We start from the raw sequence: 25,941 nt of genomic DNA on the forward strand, positions 1-25,941 counted from the left end.
GATTTGAGTAGGCAACCATGCAGGCGGATCCTACTATGTGCGTTTTGAATAGATTTTATAATACAAAAATCGAACTGCACTGTGTTAAATCTGCGCTCGGTCCAACGGTCACACCGTTTACATATTATTGCGTGGACCCTGAGGTCCACGCAGAAAATATATAAGCGAGGTTAAACCGGATGCTATGGGGAAAATTCAGCCTGCGCATGAGCTAGCCTGGTTCCTGTGCGTAATGGTAGCTCAGGGAACCAGGTTGGCACACGTTTATCTGAATCGGGATCGGGATTCCGTGCCATATGCAAACATAATTTCAAAGGCGCTGTAATTGTAAAGTTGTCAGTACAGATTGACATGTGATATGAACTATCAGTATTATGAAATAAGTTAATGTTATGCTGAAATTACAACATGCATCATATACCATAATTTTCAATGTTTTGTTGTTTTCCGAATACACATGTAGCTTAACTTAACTTTTATTGTAGGCGAGGCTAGAGAACTTCCCGATTAAATTTTTTAAGCATTTAAGTATGATTGAATAATTATGTCACTTTATAAAAATTAAAATCTCAAAAAAAAAAAAAATGCATCAAAATATGAAATTTTTAATTTACACAAAGCTGTCACTGCATAGTTAACAAAGTAGTGCGAATCGTATTTGTGTGCGCAAATAGTAGAATTCACCGAATGCCTGATACTATACATTCCAATTTCATTCATAGATAGAGCATAATTATTTGAGAAGTATGAACCCTTTAAATTCTGAGATAAAAAGTCAGGGCTATACATACATGTATACGTAATACAACGTACAAATTTAGTGGTTAAAAGCAGAGGGCTAGAGTCGGATAATCTTAAGGCTTTCACGTTTTCGTTGGAAACACATGCAAATGGTCCACGTATTGTAGTCCTTTTTTAAAGGACAACAACTTGTAAATACAATATATTTACGAGTTGTTGAGATGAGAACTAGACTTCATAACAATCAATGAGATACCCAAAAATATACCACAGAAGCGACATACAAGGCTGTCTATATAGCCGATACTTATTCACATGGGAAGCGACTCCATTTTGTATAAAATAAAATTCCGAGCTCTGTCGGAAAGGCCAGAAAAGCTTCGACTGCGGAACTACAACCACTAAGAGCAGGGAGATAAAGGCGCTTCTGAATAAGAAATATAGAGTAGTATCGTATAGCAAAATTAATACCAGGAGACTAATTGTTCTGATTACAATGAAAAGACCCCAGAGAGACCGAATAAACAATGCAAACAGTAAAACCAATCGACCAAATAAATAATGAAGATGCTAACAGTAAACGGGAAACGAAAGACACAAATAAAACGACATCATTTCATTTAAACCAACCTTTGTATAGAACTCGTAACCGTTTAACAATTCAAATTGTCCAGTGACGACCAAGTTAACGAAACTAACAATGAAAAACAACAAAAGAGAATGAATAAGAATGAATAATAGATATGAAAAAAAAAACTTGAAAGAAAAAACACATTCAACCAAACCGGGCATAAACCCTGCCTAGGTATACAATAAAACTAATACACAATGAAGAATAATGAAGAAACGGAATTTAAAACATACATCTAAGTATCAAATACATCAGAAATCAATAAAAAGATAGTGAAGACCATAATTTTTTTTGGCATTTTTTACTTCTCTAAAAAGTAGACTATTAATGAGAGTCTAAGACTCACATCACCGGATGTAATTTTTGTGTGTGTTGCCTACTACATGACAAGACGCGTTTTCACGAAACATCACTTATTAATACAGTGCTCTGTTAAGACACCAATAATCAACTGGAAATTAGGTACCATGTTCATCATATTTTAACACATGGTAAAATAGCTCTTACTAATCGCTAAGGATAACTCAGATGCATCTTTTTATTCTACGCTTTTATCATTTAGTTATCGTAAATCAAAAAAAATCAAGTCTACAATATCGTTGCTGGTTTATATCATTTTAAAAAGCTATCAAGCAATAATTGTTTTCATCTTATAACTTATTACAATGTTTGATATCTATAGAAACAGAAATTGATAACCGTTGGTATATTCGTCATTTAATCTTAACCTTTTTTAAAATTCATTTTCCCTATAAGTTGAAAATGTCAGTCACAGAAAAGTATTGTCATAACGAAATTCTGCATTAAGGATCCTGCTGAATTTTTAGCAAAGATTTAGGACTGCATGAATTGGGTGGCATTGTGATTATTAGTCCCCTACCGGTTTCACCGGAGGGGACTATAGCTTTCCTCTGCGTCCGTCAATCCGTCCGTCCGTCCGTCCGTCTGTCTGTCCCACTTCAGTTTTCCACACTTTTTTTCTTTATGCATTTGAGGAATAATATGAAACTTGCTGAACAGCTTCAAAATGTCAAACTACAGATCAAGTTTACACTTTTGTAGCGTCTGATTGACATATTTTCGAGAAAATTCATTTTTTATATTCCAATTTTTTAATGTTCGGGTTCGTTATCGGGTTCGGTGTGTAATGAATAAACGAGGCCAGTATGTAGTCAGTAATAATATCGTGCGTTACTTGTACCATTCCTTTTATCATTTCTAACCAACATATAAATTCTGTAAAATAGTGTCAAGCATTGTGTTGTAAATTTAATCGGCAGGATTTTTTTGTATTAATACAATCGAGTTCGTTGTCGGGTTGGGCTGTTTAACTGTTTGGTTTGATTCGGGCTACAGAAGACGGTAAGAAATGATATTGTGCATAACAGTGCATTGTTTTCACAAATTTTTACCAGCGAATACAGAATATACTTGGCGAAATTACAGGAGATGAAATAAAGAGTATTATTTTACCTATTTTGTATTTAATTTCTATATCAACTATATAGTTTTATTTTCCTCTGTTCTTCTTTTATCTCTGATTAAAGCATGACATCTCGTTTACAATAGCTCTGAAATAGTTGTGTGCTTGGAAGCTTTCATAGAATAATACAAACCGGTAGGGGGCGTGTATTGCTTATGCAATACTCTCAGAATGCTTGTTGTTTTGATAAAACTATTTGTATCGGAAAACAGTTTTCTTTGATATTACACCATCAAAATATGCTTTAAGATGGGACTGAGAAGATGCTGGTAACTTTAATCAAAAATTCATCATAGGAATAATCAAAGGATTAGGATTCCAGACTTTAACGAACAAGGAATAAACTAATATTGTTAGTTATCATTGTTTAGGATTTTTAATACCCAAGTGCATGTTGCTTAGAATGATAGTCAATTTTCGCTCATAATTTACAATGAACGTCTGTTTTATACAAAGAGAGAAATTTGTTAAGCAAATTTCAAATGATTATAAAACCGGCACAAGGATAGTTAAGGTTAAAAGCTCTACCTACCATGTAAGACGAGTTATAATGATCGATATGTCATAATAGATAGTAAGAGGCACACACTTGGAAAAAAAATATAGTTGCTATTGGCATAAGAAATATTCTCTCTCTCTCTCTCTCTCTCTCTCTCTCTCTCTCTCTCTCTCTCTCTCTCTCTCTCTCTCTGGTGAAGTAGAGAAAGCAGTATTGGCATCTTCATATCTTAGAATAAAACGTAAATATCTGCATTTGCTGTTTTACTAATTTTGCAAACTCTAACTCAAGGGAAAATTGTTGGGAAAATGTTCCTGAGCATGACCATTTCATATGTTGGTAAAACTGGTACTATGTTTGTCATTGAGCCGCCCCGGCTGATGTATGTTACATGAAATCTAGAGTAAAGAACATTTTTTGGCAAATCGGTAATTAAAAACAAATATTATAATTATCAAATATAATAACACAGTAGATAATAACTTAGTTTTATAATTTTATATGCGTAAAACATTAACGCATGAATATACCAAGATGATGCAATGATAAGAAGACCATAAAAACAAGGATAAATCAAACACGATCATTTTATTTATCTGCGCAAAGTACACGTGAATCTGTTATATATGATATCATTATGGTTATGACGTGTAAACGGTAGATTCAGTTATAATAATTTCACTATATTAAACGCATTTTGATTATACAAAATGCTGGAAATTAATACCACTATTGATAACACATTCATTCATTTATTAAACTTAAACTAGCATTTATAAGGAATAAAATGCACTCACCATGTAATGAATCCAGTGTTATACAATTAGATTTAACCAAAAAAAGTATGTGTACTACCAGCCTTAACACACCCATCGTCACCGCGTTTGGGATTTCACAACAAGCACCTGCTTAGATAATCCATTAAAGTGCAATCCTTTTAAAACAATGTTTACTGCAATTCAGCCTGCTAATATTAAATCACTCCTGCATTTATCTGATTCATTGATGCTGAACATTGGATACCGTTGCCAGGAAATCCTCATGTATAAATGTCCTTGTAGAGATAACGGGTGTCCCTATACCCGCTATATAAAAATCCTGGATACATTTCGCCAATTTATCTAAAAATGTATGCATCATAAAGACTTGTCGACAAAAGGGATTTGAAAATGATTGAAAATCAATAAAAGCTATCAATTACCAATGGATTCGGAGGGAAGATAGCGCAATGTGTAGCTTTTTTGATGAACTGATCATTGTAGGAAGCAAGAATTTCCAAATTATGATTTAAATTTGATTTCCAAATTTTTTTTAAACTAGACCAGTTGGAGCCAGAAAATGTAGACACTCATGTTCATTTCATGGAATCATTACGAACTGATCACTGTGTCGAGCAATCCAAAACTCTTCATATCAATCGAGTTTTACGTTACACTAGTACATGTATTTATGCAAGTGATGTCAGATCCTGTAGGTTATCAATACTTTCAAATGATATAAAAACATAACTTCTAAAGGCTAAACTATTCCTATGGAGGGGTTTTTTGTAGGGCCGTACTTTGGCAGTTTATTTTACTGTGTAAATAAAATGTCTATCTTTTGCTATGTAAGGGGCCCGACACTCTTTTCGCGCTTCTCTCTTCATCCGCTTTATTATGTTCTAGAAAAATACTTGAACTTTTAAAATATTTAACAATTATAATTCTATGTAAAATACGCCACTTAAAACTCGAGATGAGTTTTAAAAAGAGTATAACTTCATCAGACAATGGATTCTGACGTTTTGATTTATTTCTCTTTTGTCTTTTAAAATAAAGAAGGCATTCTCAATCATTGGATTTCAGTCTCTTTTCAAATATTTGGTTTTTTCATATTGTTTACAAAAATAGAAGCATAACGATCATAACGATCAATGGGCCCAATCAAATATACAAGGATAATATTTTAAAGTTGAAATTTAAATAGATTGGACAAAAAAGCGGATGTTTCTATCGACAGTCGTCTGCTTGGGTGATTCTGTTAAAATCCAATAATTACCTAGTCAAATTTTGCCGGGTTTTCGATCGAAGACCCCTGCTTACTCGTCCGGCAAAATCTATGCGGATTTGATTGTACAAACAGTGCAAGCGATGGGTTTATAAGACAAAACAGTCGAAACTTTTGTTTTGTTTGCTCCTTTTTACGCCATTTAAGGTTACAGATATAAATAAAAGAAATCGTCGCAAATATATCTTTTTGTCAAATATTCTATTGGTTTTTTACATGACTTTGCCAAAGTAAAGCCTGGTTGAAGACGGGTTAATCGCTGATGTTAATATACATGTATGCATGTGCATGTAATCGTCAAAATTTATTGTTTTAGTTATAATTCATTCTATCATTAAGGATAATGTGTATAGATAAGCAAATGATCACTCTCTGTAGTTTCCAAACTCCCGCCAAAATTGACAATTTCCTTGTACAAGAAAAAAAAATGAATTTAAAACGCTACTAACAGAGAACCATTCTAACAAGACCTTGTACTATCAGACGGACGTAACTATCTATTTTTTGTATCAAAACAAGTTAAAAACGACGCCGGTTTCGAGTGAAATAATTATGCATATATTGTATAGTCTTAGCTCAAAAGCCAGACAAACATCATATTGATTTCAAAGAGCCATGGCTGAGTGGCCCGCAGTGAAATAGGCCTTCGTCACATTGATGTTTGACCCAACTCACCATAGTCCAAGCTCTTGTAAAATGGTTCTAATATCTGCGAACATTATAACTGCTCGTTGATTTAATGTTTTTTTTATACAATCAGGCATTTTGTGCTTACATGCAGAGTATTGTATAAAAGAAAAATATCTGTAGTTAATCAATTGGATATGATTGTCACGTAGTATAAGAATCAAAACAATGTCAGTGTGTGTATATAACACCTTCTAAAATAGCATTGATATGATAACAGAGATAAGAACCAAATGAATGTATATACGAATTCTTAACAATAATGGCAGGGCTCCTTCTAGTAGCGGCGATCGTGCACGTATTTGTCCCAGTCCTACCACAGAACCCACTTGGTGGTTCCGCCTCCGAGTGCTGCGAGGCTCAGGCCGACGCGCTTCAAGGAATCCTACAACGTGTGACGTCACTGGAGAGGGAGGTACAGACCCTCAAAGCCGAAAATGCCATTCTCATCAAGAACGCGTCATCTGATGTGGCTTTGCAGAATGAGATTGCGCAGTTAAAATGTAAGTAAGCATGTAGACAAATGAAGAGCAAAACATACTCTTCCTTTTCATACATGTACCAACTATTGAGCTTTTGTGGACGCGGGGTGAAATTATTTTGTAGCATACCAGTCATTGGCTTTTTGTTACTATTAATTGTTTTTCTAAATATCGCCAGTGTAAAAAAGGAGTATTTTTTAAAGTTAACTTACGATAATTAAGTTCAGCTAAGTAGACGAATGCAAATCACACGAATTGTAATTAACGGAGATAATAAAATTTTAAGTCCAAATTTAAGTGAACTTAAAGTGGTGTGAGAACCTGTCATTACTAATGTGGATTATAGTACATTATAATCAAAATAATTTCATCGTTTTAAAATTTACACATGTAACAGTATTTGACCAAAGAATATGTTTTAAAATTTTTGGAATAGTAAAAAATTATAAAAGCCCCAGCGGGATTCGAACACATGACACACAGACTCGTAATTAACGCTTTACTCATCGCTCTAGCTGCTAGCTAAGCTGAAAACGAATTTTGTTTTAAAATTATTTTTGCTTTTATTGTTTATAATTTCAGTAGGTCACCATAATAAAATGCACCACCTTATTGCAATGTTACGTAAAATCGTAGGTTAATGGATTTTGTTTTTGTTAAGTTGCGTCAGATTCTCTCGTTCCTATTTTCTGACTATGTTTAAACAGTTTTTTTGCTTTTCAATACTTTCAGTTCTTTGATTTTGTAAAATGTTTAGTCACTCTACTAGATCAAACGCTATTAAAATAGGATATCTGCATCTTATGGTTATCATAGGTTGGTCTATTTCTTTTGAATTATTAATTTAATTGCTAGTTTTATACCTGCAGCCATGATAACGCAGGGTCATTCCTAGTTTAGTTTTGAACATCATGAAATTTCATTTCACAGAATTCTTCCTTGAACAGGTTTTTCCTTGTGCATTTGCAAAATTTCACTGAACAACAAATTACCAATTCAGTAATGAATATAATAATGTAAAACATTAAAATACGTATAAAAAATTTATGAGTATGTAGAAAATATGTAAAACGTACATCTAAAATATTAGACATTTTTTTGTACTAAACAATAATTCATGGCTAAAATATCATTATCTAACATTAAAAGAAAATCTGACTTTTTTTAACTATCAACTCTACTTAAAAATAATCTAGTAAATTAAAAATAAACAACACTACCCAATGATATTTGATTTAAGTCTAAGCTATTTGACCTCACAACCAATCCTCGGAACTAGCAACTTATCAATTATTGATGCATTTATCAGCTCCACAGCAGGTCCTTGGATGATTTACGATCTAAGCTGCAAAGAACCTCATTTGCAAGATGTTAATTTTTTTGGCTTATATTTAAAGACTGTCATTGATAACAATGGAACTATTGTATCATTAATCTTAGTTATACATAAAAGCAACATGCAATTGATATCGATCGGCAATAGCCGAAGAAACACCATTTGTCTTCATGAGCCTAATAAACATTAATAAATGTATTGATTTGGAAAAGCATACTCAAGCTTTTACATTATCATCTAAATGTACGAGACTATTAAAACAAAAATCAAAACTATTTGGATTACACTTCAGTATGAATTACTAAAATTGAATATCAATGTTCAAAGATTAGAAGATAACGTACTGGGTGGGTGTTAATTAAGCTTTACAGATTGGTGACATGCGCGGATCTAGAGGGGGGTCGGGGGGGTCCCGACCCCCCCCCCCCCCCTTGAAAATGAAAATTTATTAAATTTACATAGTAAAATTATCGCGAAAATATGCCTCGGACCCCCCCCCCCCCCCCCTGGCAAACACAATTATCCTTCGGACCCCCCCCTGGAAAAATTTTCTGGATCCGCGCATGGGTGATTTGAATTAGAATAATTTCGGTGCGCGTTCATTTCATTTCATGATCAGCGGAGACTCTGCTGGTTCTTGTTGCGTTTATACTATAAAAACCTGCTGATATATGAGCAATTCAGCTTATGGATGTATAAACCATTTTAATGGTTGTGAACAATACAAAGTAATTTAGTGCAACCCGTACATGTACATTGTATCCTAAACTGTTACCGAAATAATCGAAATAGATCGCAAAACACACACACAGATAGCTGCGATTCATCTTACGACCTTTGAAAAATTGTGCATCACTTTTGCGAGTATACAAAACGTTGTAAGACGTCGGTACTAATGTTCGTGCGTTGCACTGAGTTTATTCTGATCGCATTCGATCGTGTCATGATGGTGTACATGTCCACAATTTTGAGGGGATTTGATACGACCACTAAAACGCATGCAACGAATGCAAAACATCATGCAACCTTTGCGAGAGCTCGTGCGAAGCTAAAACATTTCGATCGCAAGGTGTTGTAAAGCGCTCGTGTGCCAATTGTGAAAGGGCATTTTGATACATATTTGCGTCAAAATCAAATCGATTTTGTTCTCAGTTAAATTTCTCACATTTCATCAATTATATAGATCTTCTACATGTATATGTTTTATCATCCTAATTATTAAAAGCATTTTGTAACTATCAAGTTCGGTGATTGAGAAAAAAGTTAATGAATATTCAGTTTATTAACTTTAAAGCAATATGAGCTTCAATTTTCATGTTGAAAATTTTTTTTTACGAAAATGTTATTTTCTGCTAAAATTACAAAAAAAAAGTCATGGCTTTTAAATTTCCATTAGATTTATTTTTGTGGGAAAAGCCATTAAGAAGCCTTACTTGAAGCAAATTTGAATTATTGTCATCCTGTACAAAAATTGATTGCTAAATATTCCTTAGAAGAGAAATCTTTCTTCTGACAAAATTTAATGATTTTTAAAAAGTCTTATTTAGCATACAAGTTTAAGTTACATGCAGACTTATCATTCTAACAAGTTTTTGAACCAAAATAAAATTCTAAAAAATACAGCTCATATTGCTTTAAATATAATATTAACACGATACAATTAATTTCATTATTTAGATCAAATTGTTAATTAAACTGGTGTGGTATACCAATTTCGGTTTTTCCGTTGATTCAAAGTTATATTGATTTCTTTGAATCTCAATGTTTGTCGCCGTCTGCTGTGTAATCATGCTGTGGTTTTAAATAACACTAGCCATTTACTGAAGAGAATGCGGTAGTTCTTCATTTGATTGAGTCATTCAAGGAATAAAACCAGCAACATTCAACATCAATGCATACACACTGTACATATATATAGGCAACAAAAATTACATAAAGATATTTTTGTAAGACCATAAACATAAATACATGTAAATGAATCTGAAAACCATAAACTCAAACATAGTTGCGTTCACCTTTAAAGGTGAATAGTGTTTTACCTTACTAGAACCGCTCAAAGAACGTATTCTATTGGTTCCTTTTGAGGATGACAAATGGTGCATGATTTGTGGACAGGCATTAAAACATGGCATTGGTCCTGTATAGAATGGCGACACTTTTCTAGCAAGCAATTTACAGGTTGAATTCAAGCTGCTTGGTTCTCTATTTTTGGTGATAAAAAAACGAATAAAATCTTAATACCAACCTTTTTCTAACGAAGTTATAATTTCTAACCAAATTACAAATGCAAAATCGTTTTTTTTTCAAAGATAGTACATGTATTATTTACAATAAAAATATCTGTTGGTTTCACAACGATGATTTTTATTGCTTTTTCAGCTCAGCAGCAACCCATAGCCTTCTTTGCTGAACTATCCAATGACATGGTGAATCCAAGCAGTGGGCAGACAGTGGTCTTTGATCAGATCCTCACGAACGTCGGGAACGCCTACAACCCGTCCACGGGAATCTTCACAGCACCCCTGCCGGGGACCTACCATTTCAATGTGGTCCTATCCTCCCCACAAAACCGGGACGGTGCTCACTACATGCATTTCTTTCTGCTCCAGAACGGTCGGAAAATCGCCTACCTGTTTCTGGACCATAACACTGACTACTGGATCCACACCTCATCCTCGACAGTGGTTCAGGCTATGAAGGGGGACCAGTTTTGGCTGAGTGTGGGGTTTGCAGGGGGACAGCATACGCTTGCTGGTCACAAGCAGGGCGAGGGGGAAATTCATAGTCATGTCTCGGGGTTTCTGATCCAGGCCATATAACCAAGAGAGGAATTCAAACACGATTCTTGATACTCGGAAGTCTTTACTGTTTTTCATGAACCATGTATGTTCAAAAGTCTATACTTAGTATGTAACATGTTTATTAAACTTGTTTGAGCAACTATTTTTTTGTATCTTCATTTTGAATACTCGTCTTATTGTTAAATTACGTTTCCAACATAATTTCAAGGAGCGTTTACTTACTAAATAAATGTTGTTATTCGGAGATAAACTTGAATTTAAATTCATCAGGCAATGCAATTTACGCTCTTTTATTGTTAAAACACTACTTTTATGATTGTAATATGAAGCAAACGCCCTCTTCTATATGTGATTTGATAAAATTTGGTGCTTTGTCTTCATCATTTGCCATATCTAATATATCCTGCAATTATTTTAATGCATTTTCTTAAATGTTTATCGATATCACTTGTGAATACTGTGCAAAATGTTAACTGCGAGTGTTAGATATCTGTATTATTAAAAAAATTTTACTTGGATGTAATTAACTTAAAGATATGAAATATTTTATCAATATACCAAAAAAATATTTCAAATTTCACAACACGACATACAGATTTACATGCAAAATTTCCAACTTACAACTGTTTTACTAGTATTCTGATTGTTTAAACCTATCTTTGCACTTATTGTTCGACATTGTTTTCAATTTATCTGATAAAACGTACAGATATGCGTGCCATTATAAAACGTTTACATTGATCAAGACGTGAAAAATAACTACCAGTATTTCAAAGTGATTTTTAATCCATTAGAGAATGTTACTTTTCTTCTTTGTTGATTTCCCATGGCCATTTTTCCTCTTGTCCACAATAGAATATCAGAAATATGTTACTTTGGTCCAATTTAGGCGGGAAAGATTTAAAATCAAACATCTGCAGAATGGTACCAGCCGCATCCGTGTTGTACATTCTGGGTATCCGGGAATCGACCCCTATATTACCAGAGCACTTTTTGTAGGTGCCATCTCTTCCGGTCAAACAATATGGCGAGCACATCCGGCCACATTGATCGTAAGCGGATATGTAAGATTTTGTGTATTTTTTGTACGGGTTTTGTACAGCAATCTGAATGAGGGTTATAGTCAAAGCTTGCCTTTCGTCAATAATGGCTTCCGATGTATAATCGCCTTCATAATTAACTCCGATTGATCGAATATACACTTTTGACACGCCAGACCCCATATGTTTACATTTTTGTTTAGTTGCAGGATTTCCGGATAGAGGTAAAACATTTTCGTCTTTTATAGTGGGCTGGAAAATGTCTGCCGTGAAATTGGCCTCCCCCCTCCGATACGGATGGGCACTGAACACTAGGTGATCGGGTCTCTTTGAGTAAACAATCAGTGGGAGATCTACCCAAGATTTGGAATCCTCTCGTCCATCAATCATGAATGTGTTCTGCATGGAGTGAAACACTGGCGTTGTTTGTGCATCAGTAGAAGTTTGAAGATCGTTGTAGTGGTCCTTTGACAATAAATCTGAAGTTCCCATGTCCGTTATAGAACGGCGTCTTCTCGATCTACGATCAAACAACACCTCTTCAGCTGTTTTAGCTCTACAGGTGCCATTTTCACAGACATAGTACTCAGGTCCGCAATCTGAATCAGATCTACATTTACTATCCACAGGCGAGGTCTCGTACTGATATACCTTGGACCAATCTATTAGATACCCGTCTCTGTTCTTCAAGTCAAACGGTTTCATCTTATCATATGGTCGGTGACCAATCCCGCCATTCATGGGGTAGTCATATGATGGGTCCACACCCCTCTCTTTCTGTCTTTGTCGAATTTTCTCCCAGACGTAATCAATGAAGCAATGGTGCATCCAGAATATTGGATCCGCAGGAGAGTAGTTGAGATTATTCATCGTCCCGCTTACCCACATGTGGACTTTTCCATGAATAAGTTCTAGATTCATATGAGGATATGCTGATGGAAACATGAACTCCTTCGTATATCTTGCTTTGAGAAGTCTTTCGATATCCCTTTTTTGAATAGGTTCCCCAAGGTTTCCAACATTTCTGACTAGATCTCCAGCAAATGGATGACTCCAGTTCGCAAAATGTCCAGTTTTAACGACTCCGTTCCCGGGCCCCATTAGTTCATCTGTAAAGAGTGAAGTATCGCTGGGATTCTCTAACGCAGCCTCTAACCTTGAATCCCAGAACGGAAGGGAAACACCGGGAACCTTGGAACGAAGAGCCTGCTCAAATCTAATAAAAAAAACTATAACAATCTAAGCAGAATAATCTTAAAGGAATATAAATTTGTTTATTTGCTTAAATATTAATACGACAGTGTACCTTTAAAAACAATTCTTGAAATAGTTGCTTTCAATGACACATGTTCCTTGTTCATTGACGGAAAATATTAATTAAATTAATCGATGCATACATGTAGTTAAATTTATTAAACATTTTTTCTGTGCTGGAACTTTGGAAAATTTCTGGTTACGTTTTTTAATAATATTTTATAGTATGTCAGCTCTTTTTAAACTTAGAATTAGACGCTGTAGTCTTCTTACATGTACAGGGAGACCCGATGCCAAGACAGGAAAGCTGGTCCAAAATGGGCGTGGGGGGCTCGGGACGCATGATGGAAGTTACATAGGATATCGTACAGGTTAAACTTAGTCCTCTGTAACAGTCAAAGATCAAATAACTTATTGAATAATTCAAAAAACATGATAGGTAAAATTTGCACGCACTAATGAATTATATAAACTGTAGAGCCTTCCGTGATGTATAGCATTTGATGATGTACATGATAAATATTGTTTTCCTGCGCAATTTAGTTGTTAGTTTTGAACAAATAATTTATTTTGAAACGCAACGTTTGATGTTCTAAGGTGAATGAAATGATCACCTCTGCATCATCCTTTAAAAGCTGTAGTGCCCGGTGAAAGTCCGTCCTTTCTGCGGGACTCATCCTTCTATACTCCTTCCGGCGAATAGTCGGATTCACTGCGGACCTCTTCTTATGTCTATTATCTAAATGGTTTTGAATGCTTCTCTTTTCATATCTGACGTTTTCAGAGCTTGTATGGATGTCTAATTTATTGATTTTATTTGTAATGAGAGTAAATTCCTCCTCGTCTTTCTCTGGAGCCCATCTTTTATTTGGAGTGGATGTGAGAAATTTGTTGGCGCATGCGTAGTCAATGATATAGGCCGGGTCCCGCTTGAGGTCGCTGTTGGGTAGTATCATGTTGAGGCAGTCCTTGAACTCCTGTGGAAGAGGTTCTTCGTACATCTTTGTATAGGCGATTTCAAACCGAGCATTGATCACGATCAACATCAATGTGAAGAAAAACATCTTAGCTGAAACTACATTGGAAACAAAATAAAGAGATGCATAAACCTTTTTTGCAAAAGTTATTGTTTTAACTAAAGGTATTTTTTACAGATAAAACTTGCATGAACCAATCAGGTATATAATACACAATATTTTCTCCCATAAACAGAATGTTAAAATATTTAACTCTAGATTAATCTGTAAAACAGAAGAGTTACAAAAAGTTGACATGTACAATACATATCAATTTCTTCTCTAAAAAAAAATAAAGTAAAAGGAGATCGGTTTGAATCTTTTCTTTTTTGATCCATAAAATACAACAGAATAACACAGAATATTGAACTTTGAGCTTAGGCTGGTTTTTAAATTAATGACCCCTATATCTTTGTATGCAGAATATCATTCCCTAACAATATTCAAAATGTTGTTTGGCTTTTTTGGAACACACACATGTGTCAAGAAAGAGTTTAATTTTAAATTTTGTAGTAGAACAAATATGGTCAATCAGGTTAACGTCCTTTCAATGTAAAAAAAAAAAAAGACCACTTCCCACTATCAAATGTGTGAATGTAAGAATTAATTCATTCATCGTGAGCCAAAAAATGTCACAGATATCAAAATTTTAAACTAATTAAAAGTACTGTTCTATATCGAATTCTGTATCCATTTACTTCTTATAATGGAATTCATATCATATTTTAAATGTATTTATTTACAATAACAAAATCAAACTAGTCGTATATATTTGATCAAATAACGATGACGAGCTAACGGAAATTTATAATATTTTTAACATGATGTATGTTTTTTATTTCACGGAATGCATTTCAGTCTGAGAGACAACATACATGTACGATACTTATGCAGGGGGGGGGGGGGGGGGTTTACACGCGTTATTTTAGAGTTGTATCACTTTAATTTTATGCATTATGATTGAGTTGAATTATTTTCTGCATTGCCTTGCCTGATATATGTTATCAAAAATAACTTTCTAATATAATTTCTGTTAATGTGTATTATGTATCTTTTAACCTTCAAACTTAATGTTTTAATTCTTTATTTAGATAATACTGACATAAGATAAAATTATTAATTTAACCAAGCATATCATTACATATAATACTAAAACGTTGTTTTACCCCAAATATACTTACCTTTGGAGAGAAAAAACGTAAGTGATCAACGGTCATGAATCAATTCATCCCATCTGCCGATCTGTTCGATGAGAATATCTTAATGAGGAAAATATGAGAGAGAGAGAGAGAGAGAGAGAGAGAGAGAGAGAGAGAGAGAGAGAGAGATGGGGGTTTAGAAATAACATTTTTACAAAATTTAGCTAACAGTGGATTTGACTTATATGCATCTATACTCAATTTCGCCTTTCCGTATTAACAGAGTATCTTTTTATTAACGTTTTCAATATCTGTGGTTACAAAAACAACAAATCTAAGAAAGCTTCGAATTTGCTACAAATTTGTATTTCACAGTCTTGATTTAAATATGTATTTGTTAAAGCGTACAATATTAACATGTACAGATATTTACCTGTTTACAATAGTTATTGACTCAAACGATATATTTCTACGTTCGCTAATGTTATTTCTTTGAGAGTGACACTACGCTGATTAATGTTTGGATCTGTATTCATTAATTTGCATCAATAAAGTGTCACCCTTCTCCTTGCACCCAAGCTCTTTCTGTCAATATGCAATAATTCCATCTACTGTGTATTAAACCTTAGCTTTATTTTTATACGCACACTTATCGTTAAATATATTCTAATATTGAGTGCAGTTGGACCCGATGTTCAGTAATAATACGCTGATTATAAACTGTAACGTGTCGTCATAAGTATTCTGAAGTAGTAGACGTCGATTTTCGTTGAAAGCTTCAAGTACATTAACATTCATGGCTATTTATTTTTCTAACAGTGAGTAACTATACAGTACTTCAATGAACGCTGGTTTATTGAACCAACTCACCAACAGATTCCATGAAAATTGGTATTCAACAATGAATTCATGAAAACACAACATATTTTATGTATAAATTATGTGCACTAAATTTGTACGCTTGTCCATGCACGAAGGCAATTTTTATGGAGACCCTTTTGACGGTAGATAAAAAAATATATATACTGTCTGTATATACTTTTCAAGTACGTACATGTCCCTAGTATGTGTCCATGAATGTTCAATTTTAAAGTAAGATTATAGTAGTACATGTATTTTGTAACTTCAAAATAAAACGTCATCACATAAGTTCCTGTAATAGGTGATGAGCCATCTCGTTTAATTGAAGTAAGGATGTCGTACATGTTTAATAGTTTTTGGAGACCATGATTCCCCTTTCCTTCCGCCTTGAATAACCGGAAACATTTCATGAGGATAGACAAAATGTCAGGTACTGTGCAATCTCTTTGTTTTCATGAAAACAAGTGAACGACTTTATTTTTATTATTGTGAAAAAATTGATATATTTTTTAATCTCTCATTCAAAACCATGACAAATATGTTAAACTGTGTGAGTGAATAAAACAGTTGCCGTACAATGTTTCCTTATTCTATTATCAGGAAACAATCCACAGATATCAGAGCTAAGAGTTAAAGATACACCGAGTTATATGTATCACGATTAGTATTGCTGAATTCAACATTTGTAGGAGAGATTCTTGTATACATCAACTTTCATGCATTTGGCAAATTAACGAAAATGATCGATATTTAGAATATGTCTTGTTTGTTTTAAGTTTTTGTGATTTTTTTAAATATCAAGTCGTAAAAAAAGCTTATGTTAGCATAATTCGATAACAAAACTCCTGCTGAACAAAGCTTTTTTTATTTGTCCCAAATTTTAAAAAAAAATTTCCATTCGTCAACAAACGTGTCATTTATACCAATATAACAGACGATTTTGCTGCAAGTACATGTAATACTATGTGTCCTCTTAAGGTTTTGAAGTGACGATAAGAGGTGTTAATGAGTAAAAAGTGATAGGCTATAGCCAAGAACAAATTAAGTTGGACAAAGAGGGTTCATCCTGTCGATAATCTGCAACACATGTATTTAATGTTTAACACAAATTACAGTGAACCTGGTCATACAAATGTACCTATATTTTTACTCTTCGTTATGAATACTTTTAATCGAGTATTCTTTATTTTTTGGAATTTCTGTGGGGTTAGTTTGTTTCAAAACGATAAAGAAACGTTCATTTTCATATGAGAACATTCCGACCTGCTTTCTTAAATTGATAATCAAACATGATGATGCTGTGTTTTGATCAGATGTTGACTAAGCATTAATATCAAATTCGAAGAAGAAAAATGATTTTATTGACAACAATTAAAAAAGTCGAAATATTTTTTTAATATTGTTTCAGGTTTAATTTCATTCACACGTTTTACTGACTACGGCGCTTATTTCTCACTCCCCCTGCCCTTCAGCGTGTACCTAGGCGTTGCAGTTGCCGCCCTTGGAATTTTGCTGTGCATATTTGTTGGAATTGCGAACGGTATTAGAAGGTATGTATAAATCGTAAATACTCGGTCATTTCCATAACCACTTTATCGGTTATGGAAAAGCGCAAGCAAGATTCGAATGGGTAAAGTTATCATTTTGTATCGTATACATGTAATAGCTGAAAGGATGATAGTTTAAGAAGGGGAAACTCCGGGATATTTCGTATAATAATAATGCGTCAATGTTATCTCAGTCATCGTTTTTTGGGTTTTTTTTTCAAGATTTTCAAAACTCTTCTGACCATCGTCTCATGTTTGTAATTTTTAAACTGATAATAATCTGTTCATTGATGTTGGAAAACTTCTTGTATTCAGTATGCAGATAATATGGTGCCCAATTCTCAAACCTCTATAATAAATGCCGTCATTAAAACCGTGGCCAAGCTGTTCCGTAAGAAATCTTTTTATCGTTAAGATCCGCAACTGATTTCTTTTTAATCTGATTTCTGACGGTTATCCAGCCTTTTATTTGCTTGATCCTGTTAGTGTTATAAATGAAGTGGATAATTGGATGGTGATTGCTCTAAGACTTTGGGGCGTTAGATTATGCACGTTATCGAATGACAATCGATTGTAGATGGGGCAAACCTTCATCGGTTTGATTTTTAAGGGTTTTTTTGTTGTGTATAAAGTTAAGACAATTCAAACCAATTAAAATGAATACAAATGAAGTTAATTAATGAAACAGTACCTGCTTACATTTGGTCAAAATATTGGGATTTTCCCAACCCACATGCTTTATACTCCTAAATGCAAACATACTCAGTCTGGTATTTTCATTGTCATATATAGCGTCATACATATAAATCGAATTTTACTGATAAATAATATTTTAACAGCTTTCAAAATAAAAAGTTCTTTTTAAAGAACATTGTGTGGCTAGCTTAATTTGCAAATGTTGAAACAATCAATAACAAAATTAACGTTATCAACGTTTTCCTTTACACTGCAATTAAATTGAACAGATTTCGTTGTTGAGTAAACTTAATCTTAGTATGATAAATCGTTGCTGTTAACACACTAATGTATTCTATTTTTAAATTTGTATTTTCAAACGTTTTTATTCGTAAAAAGATTCTCAGATGGATGCATCTTCGATGAAATATTGAATTTGTTCACGCATACGCCGAGTGTTTCATGACTGAAAAACGTTTAGGATATTAAAGTCGTTGTAAACAAAATCGTATCACAAGTCGTTTGAACGTTTAGAAAAGAAACGTAATTTTAATAGGTAAAATTCTGGTTTAAACTGATAGTCTTATGTTTTATTTATCTAATCTCTCTTGTACGTTGTCTCAAAGAAAAATGCATTTAGTTAAAAAATATCTGAATATCGCTTTAACAATTCAATTCTCTAATATAGATGTTTCACAAGAGGGACAATGCCGATGTCCACTGATGATTTCTCCAGTACTCGCCATATTATGGACGTCGAGATGACATACTCACATTCAACAAAACACAAACAATTTTCTCAGCGACCGGGGAACCTGTCAGTACGAGATGAGCGGAGTTCCCATGGATACGCAGACATTGATGACCTTGACCCAGATGATTATGAAAATGTCAAAGAGAGGCTAAGTGACACAGATTCTGACGATTATGAAAATCTCAGATCAGGAATATGAAATCTTACTGTTCAAAAGTGCTTCAAACGGAATGTCAGTACGACCGTTCTCAATAGGACGGTGATAACAAACAATTTAATTGAATCTTAATACTAGTGGTTTATGTAAACACAAATGCAGATATCACTGCAGAAAATGTCATTTTTTAATTGTAAATGTTTTGACTGTCAAAATCGTATCAATTTTTTTTTTTTACAAATAATAGCTTTAGCAAAATGTACAACATTTTGTGTATATTTTCAAGAGAGTTTTGTTTGCTTAAGATACAATAATTGCAATGTTTTATTCATTGGTTTGTAAATTGAAAAACATGCTTCTATCCTTACTCCACTTTATGGGTAAAACACATGAATAAATATAAATGACGAAATCACTGTTACCTGATAGATTGGTATCACTTAAATAAATATTTCCCTTATTTTCTTTGTAATATATATTAAAAGATATTTTTGATTTTAATTATTTACCTGTTATTAATCATTCTAACATTAATTTGCAAACCTTATTGTATATTATAAGCTTTTAGGAATTGACGGGAAACTTTTTTAAAATCTGGACTAAATGATAGTTCAATGATAAAGAAATGATGAAAATTATGCAGGTATACGATATGCATATAAAAATTTGGGGGTTCTGATTGCTTTTGTTTTGGAGCAATTTTTCACCTTTCTATATATTTTTTTTTAAATATAGTGTAATCACATATTAATTTTTTGTTATCATATGCTGTTCTTAAATGTCATCTTCCCATCAAACAGTTGTTCTTCGCTCAAGATTTGTTTGAGTTGACTTGCAAGCTAAAAAGACGAAAATAATGTTGGTGTTGTTTTTCTTCACAAATATGAAAACAAAAAACACGCATGTGTGAATAATTAATTCATTTGAAAACAATACATGCATGTACCTTGACAAACTTGCTCTGGAATTTCGTAATCATGCTTGCTGTGTCTGTTACATATTGAATCTGTTCCATATGGTTCGTATCCCCCATTTATTCCGAAATTATCATATGAAAAAGAACCGCTGTTGTGACTGAAGTAAGTGATATTGTCTGCAAATGTATCTGAGGTCGACGGCTCCATTTGATTTTCAACAGTGTAAACAACGGGAGACAACTCGTCTCGGTTGCGGTTACAGGTTGAGCAAACATTGATTGCCCTCGTACATTTTCTAGAAATAAAATATGGTTCACAATTTATAAAACGGTTCCATTTGGATAATAATTTGAAAAAGCATTACTAATATCAAATTCAGGAGTCAAACACAACGATCAATACGCTTATTTGAAATTAATAAGAATTGATGTCAAACCAGCACAAAAACATTGATTTTTTTTTTTGGCTATAGATAATATGCGCAATTAACAGTAACACTTTATCATGACATCTAGTAAAGCAAACGACCTATCAAAATGCTCCTAAATTTCCTTATCATATTGTTTATATTAATCCTTTAAGTGCAACTATTTATTAGGGTAAAGATTATATATATTTTTTTTATTTTCTAAAAATTCAAGCTGCGATAATGTTTCAGTCCACCCGTGACATCCAAGATACTAAATGGTATCTTTTTATGTCGACATGCAACTTATTTATTTCACATGCAAGATAAATATGCTGACATACAACTTAGCATGTCAACATGCAACTTATTTATGTCGACATGCAAATTATTTATGTCAACATGCAACTTTTTCATGTTGACATGCGAGATGAATATGTTGACATGCAACTTAGTTATGTTTACATGCAAGGTGAATATGTTGACATGCAACTTATAAGTTGTATGTCAACATAACTAAGTTGTATGTCGACATAAATATGTTGCATGTCAACATATTTAGCTTGCATGTCAACATAACTAAGTTGCATGTCGACGTAAATAAGTTGCATGTAGACATTAAGAAGTTGCATGTTGACATCAGTAGGTAGCGTATCTAGCATCTTGGATGTCACATGTTGGCGATATTTGAGATTTTTTATAACTCTTATTTGATTGTAGTTTTCTTGCATGTCAACATAGTTATGTTGCATGTTGACATAACTATCTTGCATATCAACATATTTATCTTGCATATCGACATCATTAATCGAAAAATAACTTGCACACAAGTGGCAGAGATATGCCACTATATTAATATATATATATATATATATATATATATATATATATATATATATATATATATATATATATATATATATATATATATATATATATATATATATATATAAAGAAAGTCGCCTACGTATTCATAAGGCTAACGTCAAAACATCAATGCGTCTGACGGTACGAGATAGACTTTGTACAATCAAGTATCATTTTGAAATCAAACGACCGGGTTTTTTTTTCTACAATCTAAATCATAAAATTAAATCATAAGACGTGAACGCAAAAGCTTCCCAACTTAACCTCGAATAAAATGGTTTGGACCAGTTTACGCTCTTTTTTTTTCATATCGCTTCGCTGTTTATAAAGCGTAACTCTGACCCAGCCTATATACTCGTATAACTTAGGTCATTATACATTGAATATATTCATTAAAAGAAATTGTTACGATACCATTTATTTATTTTTTTTAAATATTTTTTCTTAAATAGGTAGTTGAGCGTTGCAATTGTGCTTTTATGACGTGTTTTGTAAGGGTACTGCATGAATATACATTTATTGCATGATTGTGGGGGAAATATGAATATTTATTCGCCATGAAAAATCATGAAAATTTATTCTCAACCCTCAGAAAAAATCATATTTTCATCGGGCGTTGCTTTCGGGAATTATGATTTTTTTCCATGGGAAATACCCCCCCCCCCTTTTCAAAATCATACAATTAATGTATAAGGTGAAAAGTTGAAAGTTTAAACACGGAAGTATGCTATTATCAGGGTTATTTTTCTTCTTCTAAATTTTGAATGAATCCATTGTAAAAATCTATGCAATTTAAATTAAATAGCAATGCTCGATGCATTTTGATATCATGGGATAACCCCCTTTAAAATCCTTATATTAGAATACTCTTTTTTCTTAAAATGAAATACTCCTTTTAACATATTGCACTTCGAGGGAAATGCCTTTTGTACTTTTTTTGTAATCTGCTTTGAAGTGGAGAAAATGTCAATTTTCTATTCATTCCTATATTGAATATACCTGTATTTTGAGAAGACCCCTAAAAGGAACCGGATATGGAATAAGAATCCGTGTAAAGTACACAAAATAAAGAATTATGTTACATGTATTGTAATTTTAGCCCCCAAAAAATACCAACAACAACAATCTGCCCCCACAAAAAATCCTTAACAAAACAACAACGAAAACCCCCCCAAAGTCAGCCACCTGAAGTATACAACATATTATTTATGGGTTTACCTTCCCTTTAGCACGGCATAGGTAAACAATAGAAAAAACAGCGCCAGAAGTGATCCCACAAGCACTAAAAGAAGAAAAAAGATACGGTAAACAAGGCCTGTTGCTTTATCAAGCGATCTAAAATTAGTTCTAATGAAACAAACAAGAGGCCCATGGGGCCACATCGCTCACCTGAGCAACAATGGGCGTTCAAAAGATATTGTGCCGTATGGTCCATCGGTAGAATAACAAAAAATAAATATTGTAAAGTATTCGAATTTTACACTTATTTTTGCATACACGTAATCTTTGACATTGTACCTTCATGAAATACTATTTTTTTTTTTTTACAAAAATAAGAAAATCCTACGCAAGATGTAAAACTGAATATTTGGTAGGAGTACACTGACAAGTTGTTAACTTCCAATTCCCTATATTTTCGTTCTGCCCCCCCCCCCCCCCCCCCACTTTGTAAGGCGATCAAAATATATGAAAGCATATAGGTACATTTTTTTCATCAACTACTTACTAGTTATTGTATTTTTAAAAAAAATAGAATAGTTATTGTTTTTTATTTTAAAAATCCTACATGTATAGATGTGAAGAAGAAAATTGTACCTCAATGTGCTCAATTCCTCAAATTAAAAACATTCAAAAAATTTATTTGTCTTCTCCATTATAATTAAATGACTGTTATTTACTTCGCGTACAAACCAGGATAATTTTCCGATGTGATAACTTCTTAGGAATAGCGATAATTACTTTATCCCCGCAACAGAAATGTGTCAGAACTATGTAAACTGTTTTAAAGATGTCGTTTTTATTCGAAAAACTATCAAAATTGATGTAGATTTCACATTATTTATTGTATAAAGAGGGGCCCCCAGAGAGTAGGTATATACAGAAGACCATTCTTTATTTTGTTTGTACAAGTATTAACATACTCTAATTCATACAGAATTTCTAATGTTCAACCAAAATTTCAGCGTCTATCGTAGAATTATAAGCAAGATACAGAGCTCACAGTTCGCCTAGGTTTGAGTCATATTTTGTTCCCATGAGTTTATTACATTTATCTAAAGATTTTTAACTTGTTATTTCCTATTCAGCATTTAAAATGGAAAAAAAAGAATGGCCTAAGATTTTCAATTCTTTTATTCACTCAAGACCAGTTCACTGGTATTTGAGGTTCAAAATCAGTTTATACAAATGTACACAAACACAGTCAATGATCACATGTACAGTAGGAGTAATAATGACGAAGAAAGGTTAAGTTTACAGTACAATAAGTTGTTAAAGTTGGTTTCTGGAAAAACAGACTTTGAAAATTTTCTTAATAAATATTGACAATTTTTTTTACTTTTTTAATCTTTAGTTTTTAAGATCTGTGTACAAACATAAAATTGTGAGCAAATCTATGTATCTTGCTTATAATTTGAAGCTTAACACTTAAATATGGTTAGTAAATAGAAATTGTAAACAAACACAAGAAACATGCACTATAACAAATAAAGAACACAATTTATTTTTTCGAAATGAATCATATATATACATGTTTATTCCTACATATTTCCGTCAGCGATATCAAACTTTATTTCAACTGAATAAACTCGAGAAAATGCCGAGCATCTCAACAAAACCTATTGCATTAATCTACCATTACGCAAAAGATAAGATAATGTCGAATTACCGATAAAATGAATTGTATTTCAGTACTTTTGTGATACATCAGATTTTGCTTAATTTGCGCAGGTAAACAGTTAACTGTTTGAATTACCGAAGTCTCTGTTTGATTTGATACGTAAAAATCACGAAATACAGACGATAGTTCCCAGGTTACAAAGCATAAATAATGAAAACGAAACGAAAATCAGAACAAGCTAACACCAACGTCATGTGTGAAAACTGTCAACGCATTGAAATATTTAGCCTCAATTTACTTCACAAAATCGGCACCAATATATTTTGCATGTTTCAAAAATTTCCCGTCATTCGCGAACTGTGCACAACAAGCAAATTCATCATAGTCAGATCGACACTTTTTCGTATAATGTCATGGCTGCTTTAAACAAAGAACCTCGTTTTAGAAGTATTGAATACGAGTCTTGGTAAAATGGGTATGCAAACCCCCGCCGTGGCAAAATAAAAGCCGGGGCAGATCGGCAATCGTCAATTCCAAATACGCGTTATTTTTGCAGCAATATTTACAGCAAATACAAATACACTGGTCCATGAAATATCCTGAAATTTTAATGAGATTGGCAGATCAATAACTGCCAATCTTTTGTTATGCCCAACCAAGTCTTGTCTACCCATTTGGTCACATACCACTATTTTTACCCCGTGCTCATTGATCACGCAAGTAGTTCCATTCTAAAAATGTATGTATTATTTCAAAAATTCCTAGGGGTACTAAATGGTCGAATTTGGTTCCTTTTATGGCATGGATGGAAAGAAGAAGGTTGAAAAAAATACAGACAGGAAAAATTTTTGAAAAATTATCTTTACAGGCGCAATAGAAAGGGTGTGAGGAGGCCAATGTTTACACACATTCCAAAGTGAAAGTGAATTTTTCATGGTAGGGGTTATTTTAGGGGCCATATCTCAGTCCCCTCTCGATTGATTTTCCTGCAGTTTGGATATGTTGTTGGACTAGTGTCATTCTATTGGTATGCTGTATTTGAACTCATTTGAGCCGGTGGAATTTTTTATATGATTTATTTTTGTATAAAGGAATAAGAGGGAAAAATAATTGTGGTCTGTGTCCTATCAGGTCAAAGGTCAAATCCACGTTTATCAACTTATGTCTAATTTTTCGTTATTTTTCAAACAATTAGGATGAATAATGACATTTTGTGGGGTTCTTTTTCAATTTTGGCAGATAATATGAAAAAATAACGGTAAAAATAGTGTGAAATGGATTTGAACGGGGTGTGAACAGCATGGTGTCATCAATGAGTCAAACAGGGGACGTAAGTACTTGCAAAATGTCTAAAAACACTTTCTAATGTTAACTTTACTTATCACCCAAATCATAAAAGAATTGGTCGATTTGTCATTAAGTTATAAAGCCTTAAATATACCCACCTCTCTAACTCTCTCTCTCTCTCTCTCTCTCTCTCTCTCTCTCTCTCTCTCTCTCTCTGATATTAATCATAGTACATGTAAAAGTATATATATATATTTCCTTTAATATTATTTTGATTAAATTATAAAGAGGAAAGTAGGGCTTATGTTACTTTATGATTCCTATGAATGATGACATATTTCACTGCCTAGCAGATTGCATGACAGGACATACAAGCTGGTAAAGGGGCACCTGCTGCCCCCCCCCCCCCCCCCCCAGTTAACACCATTTTGACAGAGAATAATGAAGAAAACAACAAATGGTAAGTTGATTTTATT

General features: G+C 33.3%; 4 protein-coding genes across 4 annotated transcripts in view; 2 read left to right on the forward strand and 2 right to left on the reverse strand.

Moving 5' to 3' along the window:
• LOC128161556 (uncharacterized) overlaps window positions 1-4,600 on the reverse strand; it is a 29,697-nt gene extending 25,097 nt beyond the window's left edge. The window contains exon 1 of the mRNA XM_052824866.1: window positions 4,152-4,600. Within this exon, the coding sequence (XP_052680826.1) occupies window positions 4,152-4,227 (76 nt within the window). The 5' untranslated portion in view covers window positions 4,228-4,600. The remainder of the gene's footprint in view (window positions 1-4,151) is intronic.
• Window positions 4,601-6,322: 1,722 nt separating this feature from the next.
• Window positions 6,323-10,845, forward strand: LOC128160381 (complement C1q tumor necrosis factor-related protein 3-like). Its single transcript, XM_052823690.1, has 2 exons — window positions 6,323-6,590; window positions 10,285-10,845. The coding sequence occupies exons 1-2, from the start codon at window positions 6,350-6,352 to the stop codon at window positions 10,722-10,724; spliced, it is 681 nt and encodes a 226-aa protein (XP_052679650.1). The 5' UTR covers window positions 6,323-6,349; the 3' UTR covers window positions 10,725-10,845.
• A 134-nt stretch (window positions 10,846-10,979) lies between these two features.
• LOC128160383 (uncharacterized) overlaps window positions 10,980-25,941 on the reverse strand; it is a 21,258-nt gene continuing 6,296 nt past the window's right edge. Inside the window, exons 8-12 of the mRNA XM_052823692.1 lie at window positions 22,558-22,621; window positions 20,096-20,361; window positions 13,615-14,069; window positions 13,274-13,386; window positions 10,980-12,962 (exon numbers count right to left, since the gene is read on the reverse strand). Of these exons, the coding sequence (XP_052679652.1) occupies window positions 11,507-12,962; window positions 13,274-13,386; window positions 13,615-14,069; window positions 20,096-20,361; window positions 22,558-22,621 (2,354 nt within the window). The 3' untranslated portion in view covers window positions 10,980-11,506. The remainder of the gene's footprint in view (window positions 12,963-13,273; window positions 13,387-13,614; window positions 14,070-20,095; window positions 20,362-22,557; window positions 22,622-25,941) is intronic.
• Window positions 16,296-20,006, forward strand: LOC128160382 (uncharacterized). Its single transcript, XM_052823691.1, has 3 exons — window positions 16,296-16,446; window positions 17,425-17,566; window positions 18,927-20,006. The coding sequence occupies exons 1-3, from the start codon at window positions 16,425-16,427 to the stop codon at window positions 19,189-19,191; spliced, it is 429 nt and encodes a 142-aa protein (XP_052679651.1). The 5' UTR covers window positions 16,296-16,424; the 3' UTR covers window positions 19,192-20,006.

This window comes from Crassostrea angulata, chromosome 8 (genome assembly GCF_025612915.1).
Source record: "Crassostrea angulata isolate pt1a10 chromosome 8, ASM2561291v2, whole genome shotgun sequence".
NCBI classification, from domain to species: domain Eukaryota; kingdom Metazoa; phylum Mollusca; class Bivalvia; order Ostreida; family Ostreidae; genus Magallana; species Magallana angulata.

Excerpts from the sequence above, each read along its gene's own strand:
- LOC128160381 (XM_052823690.1), top strand. The coding sequence starts at position 6,350 with ATGGCAGGGCTCCTTCTAGTAGCGGCGATCGTGCACGTATTTGTCCCA. Across the intron at positions 6,591-10,284 it reads TGAGATTGCGCAGTTAAAAT|CTCAGCAGCAACCCATAGCC; the intron begins GTAAGTAAGCAT and ends TTGCTTTTTCAG.
- LOC128160382 (XM_052823691.1), top strand. The coding sequence starts at position 16,425 with ATGAGGATAGACAAAATGTCAG. Across the intron at positions 16,447-17,424 it reads GAGGATAGACAAAATGTCAG|GTTTAATTTCATTCACACGT; the intron begins GTACTGTGCAAT and ends ATATTGTTTCAG. Across the intron at positions 17,567-18,926 it reads ATTGCGAACGGTATTAGAAG|ATGTTTCACAAGAGGGACAA; the intron begins GTATGTATAAAT and ends TCTCTAATATAG.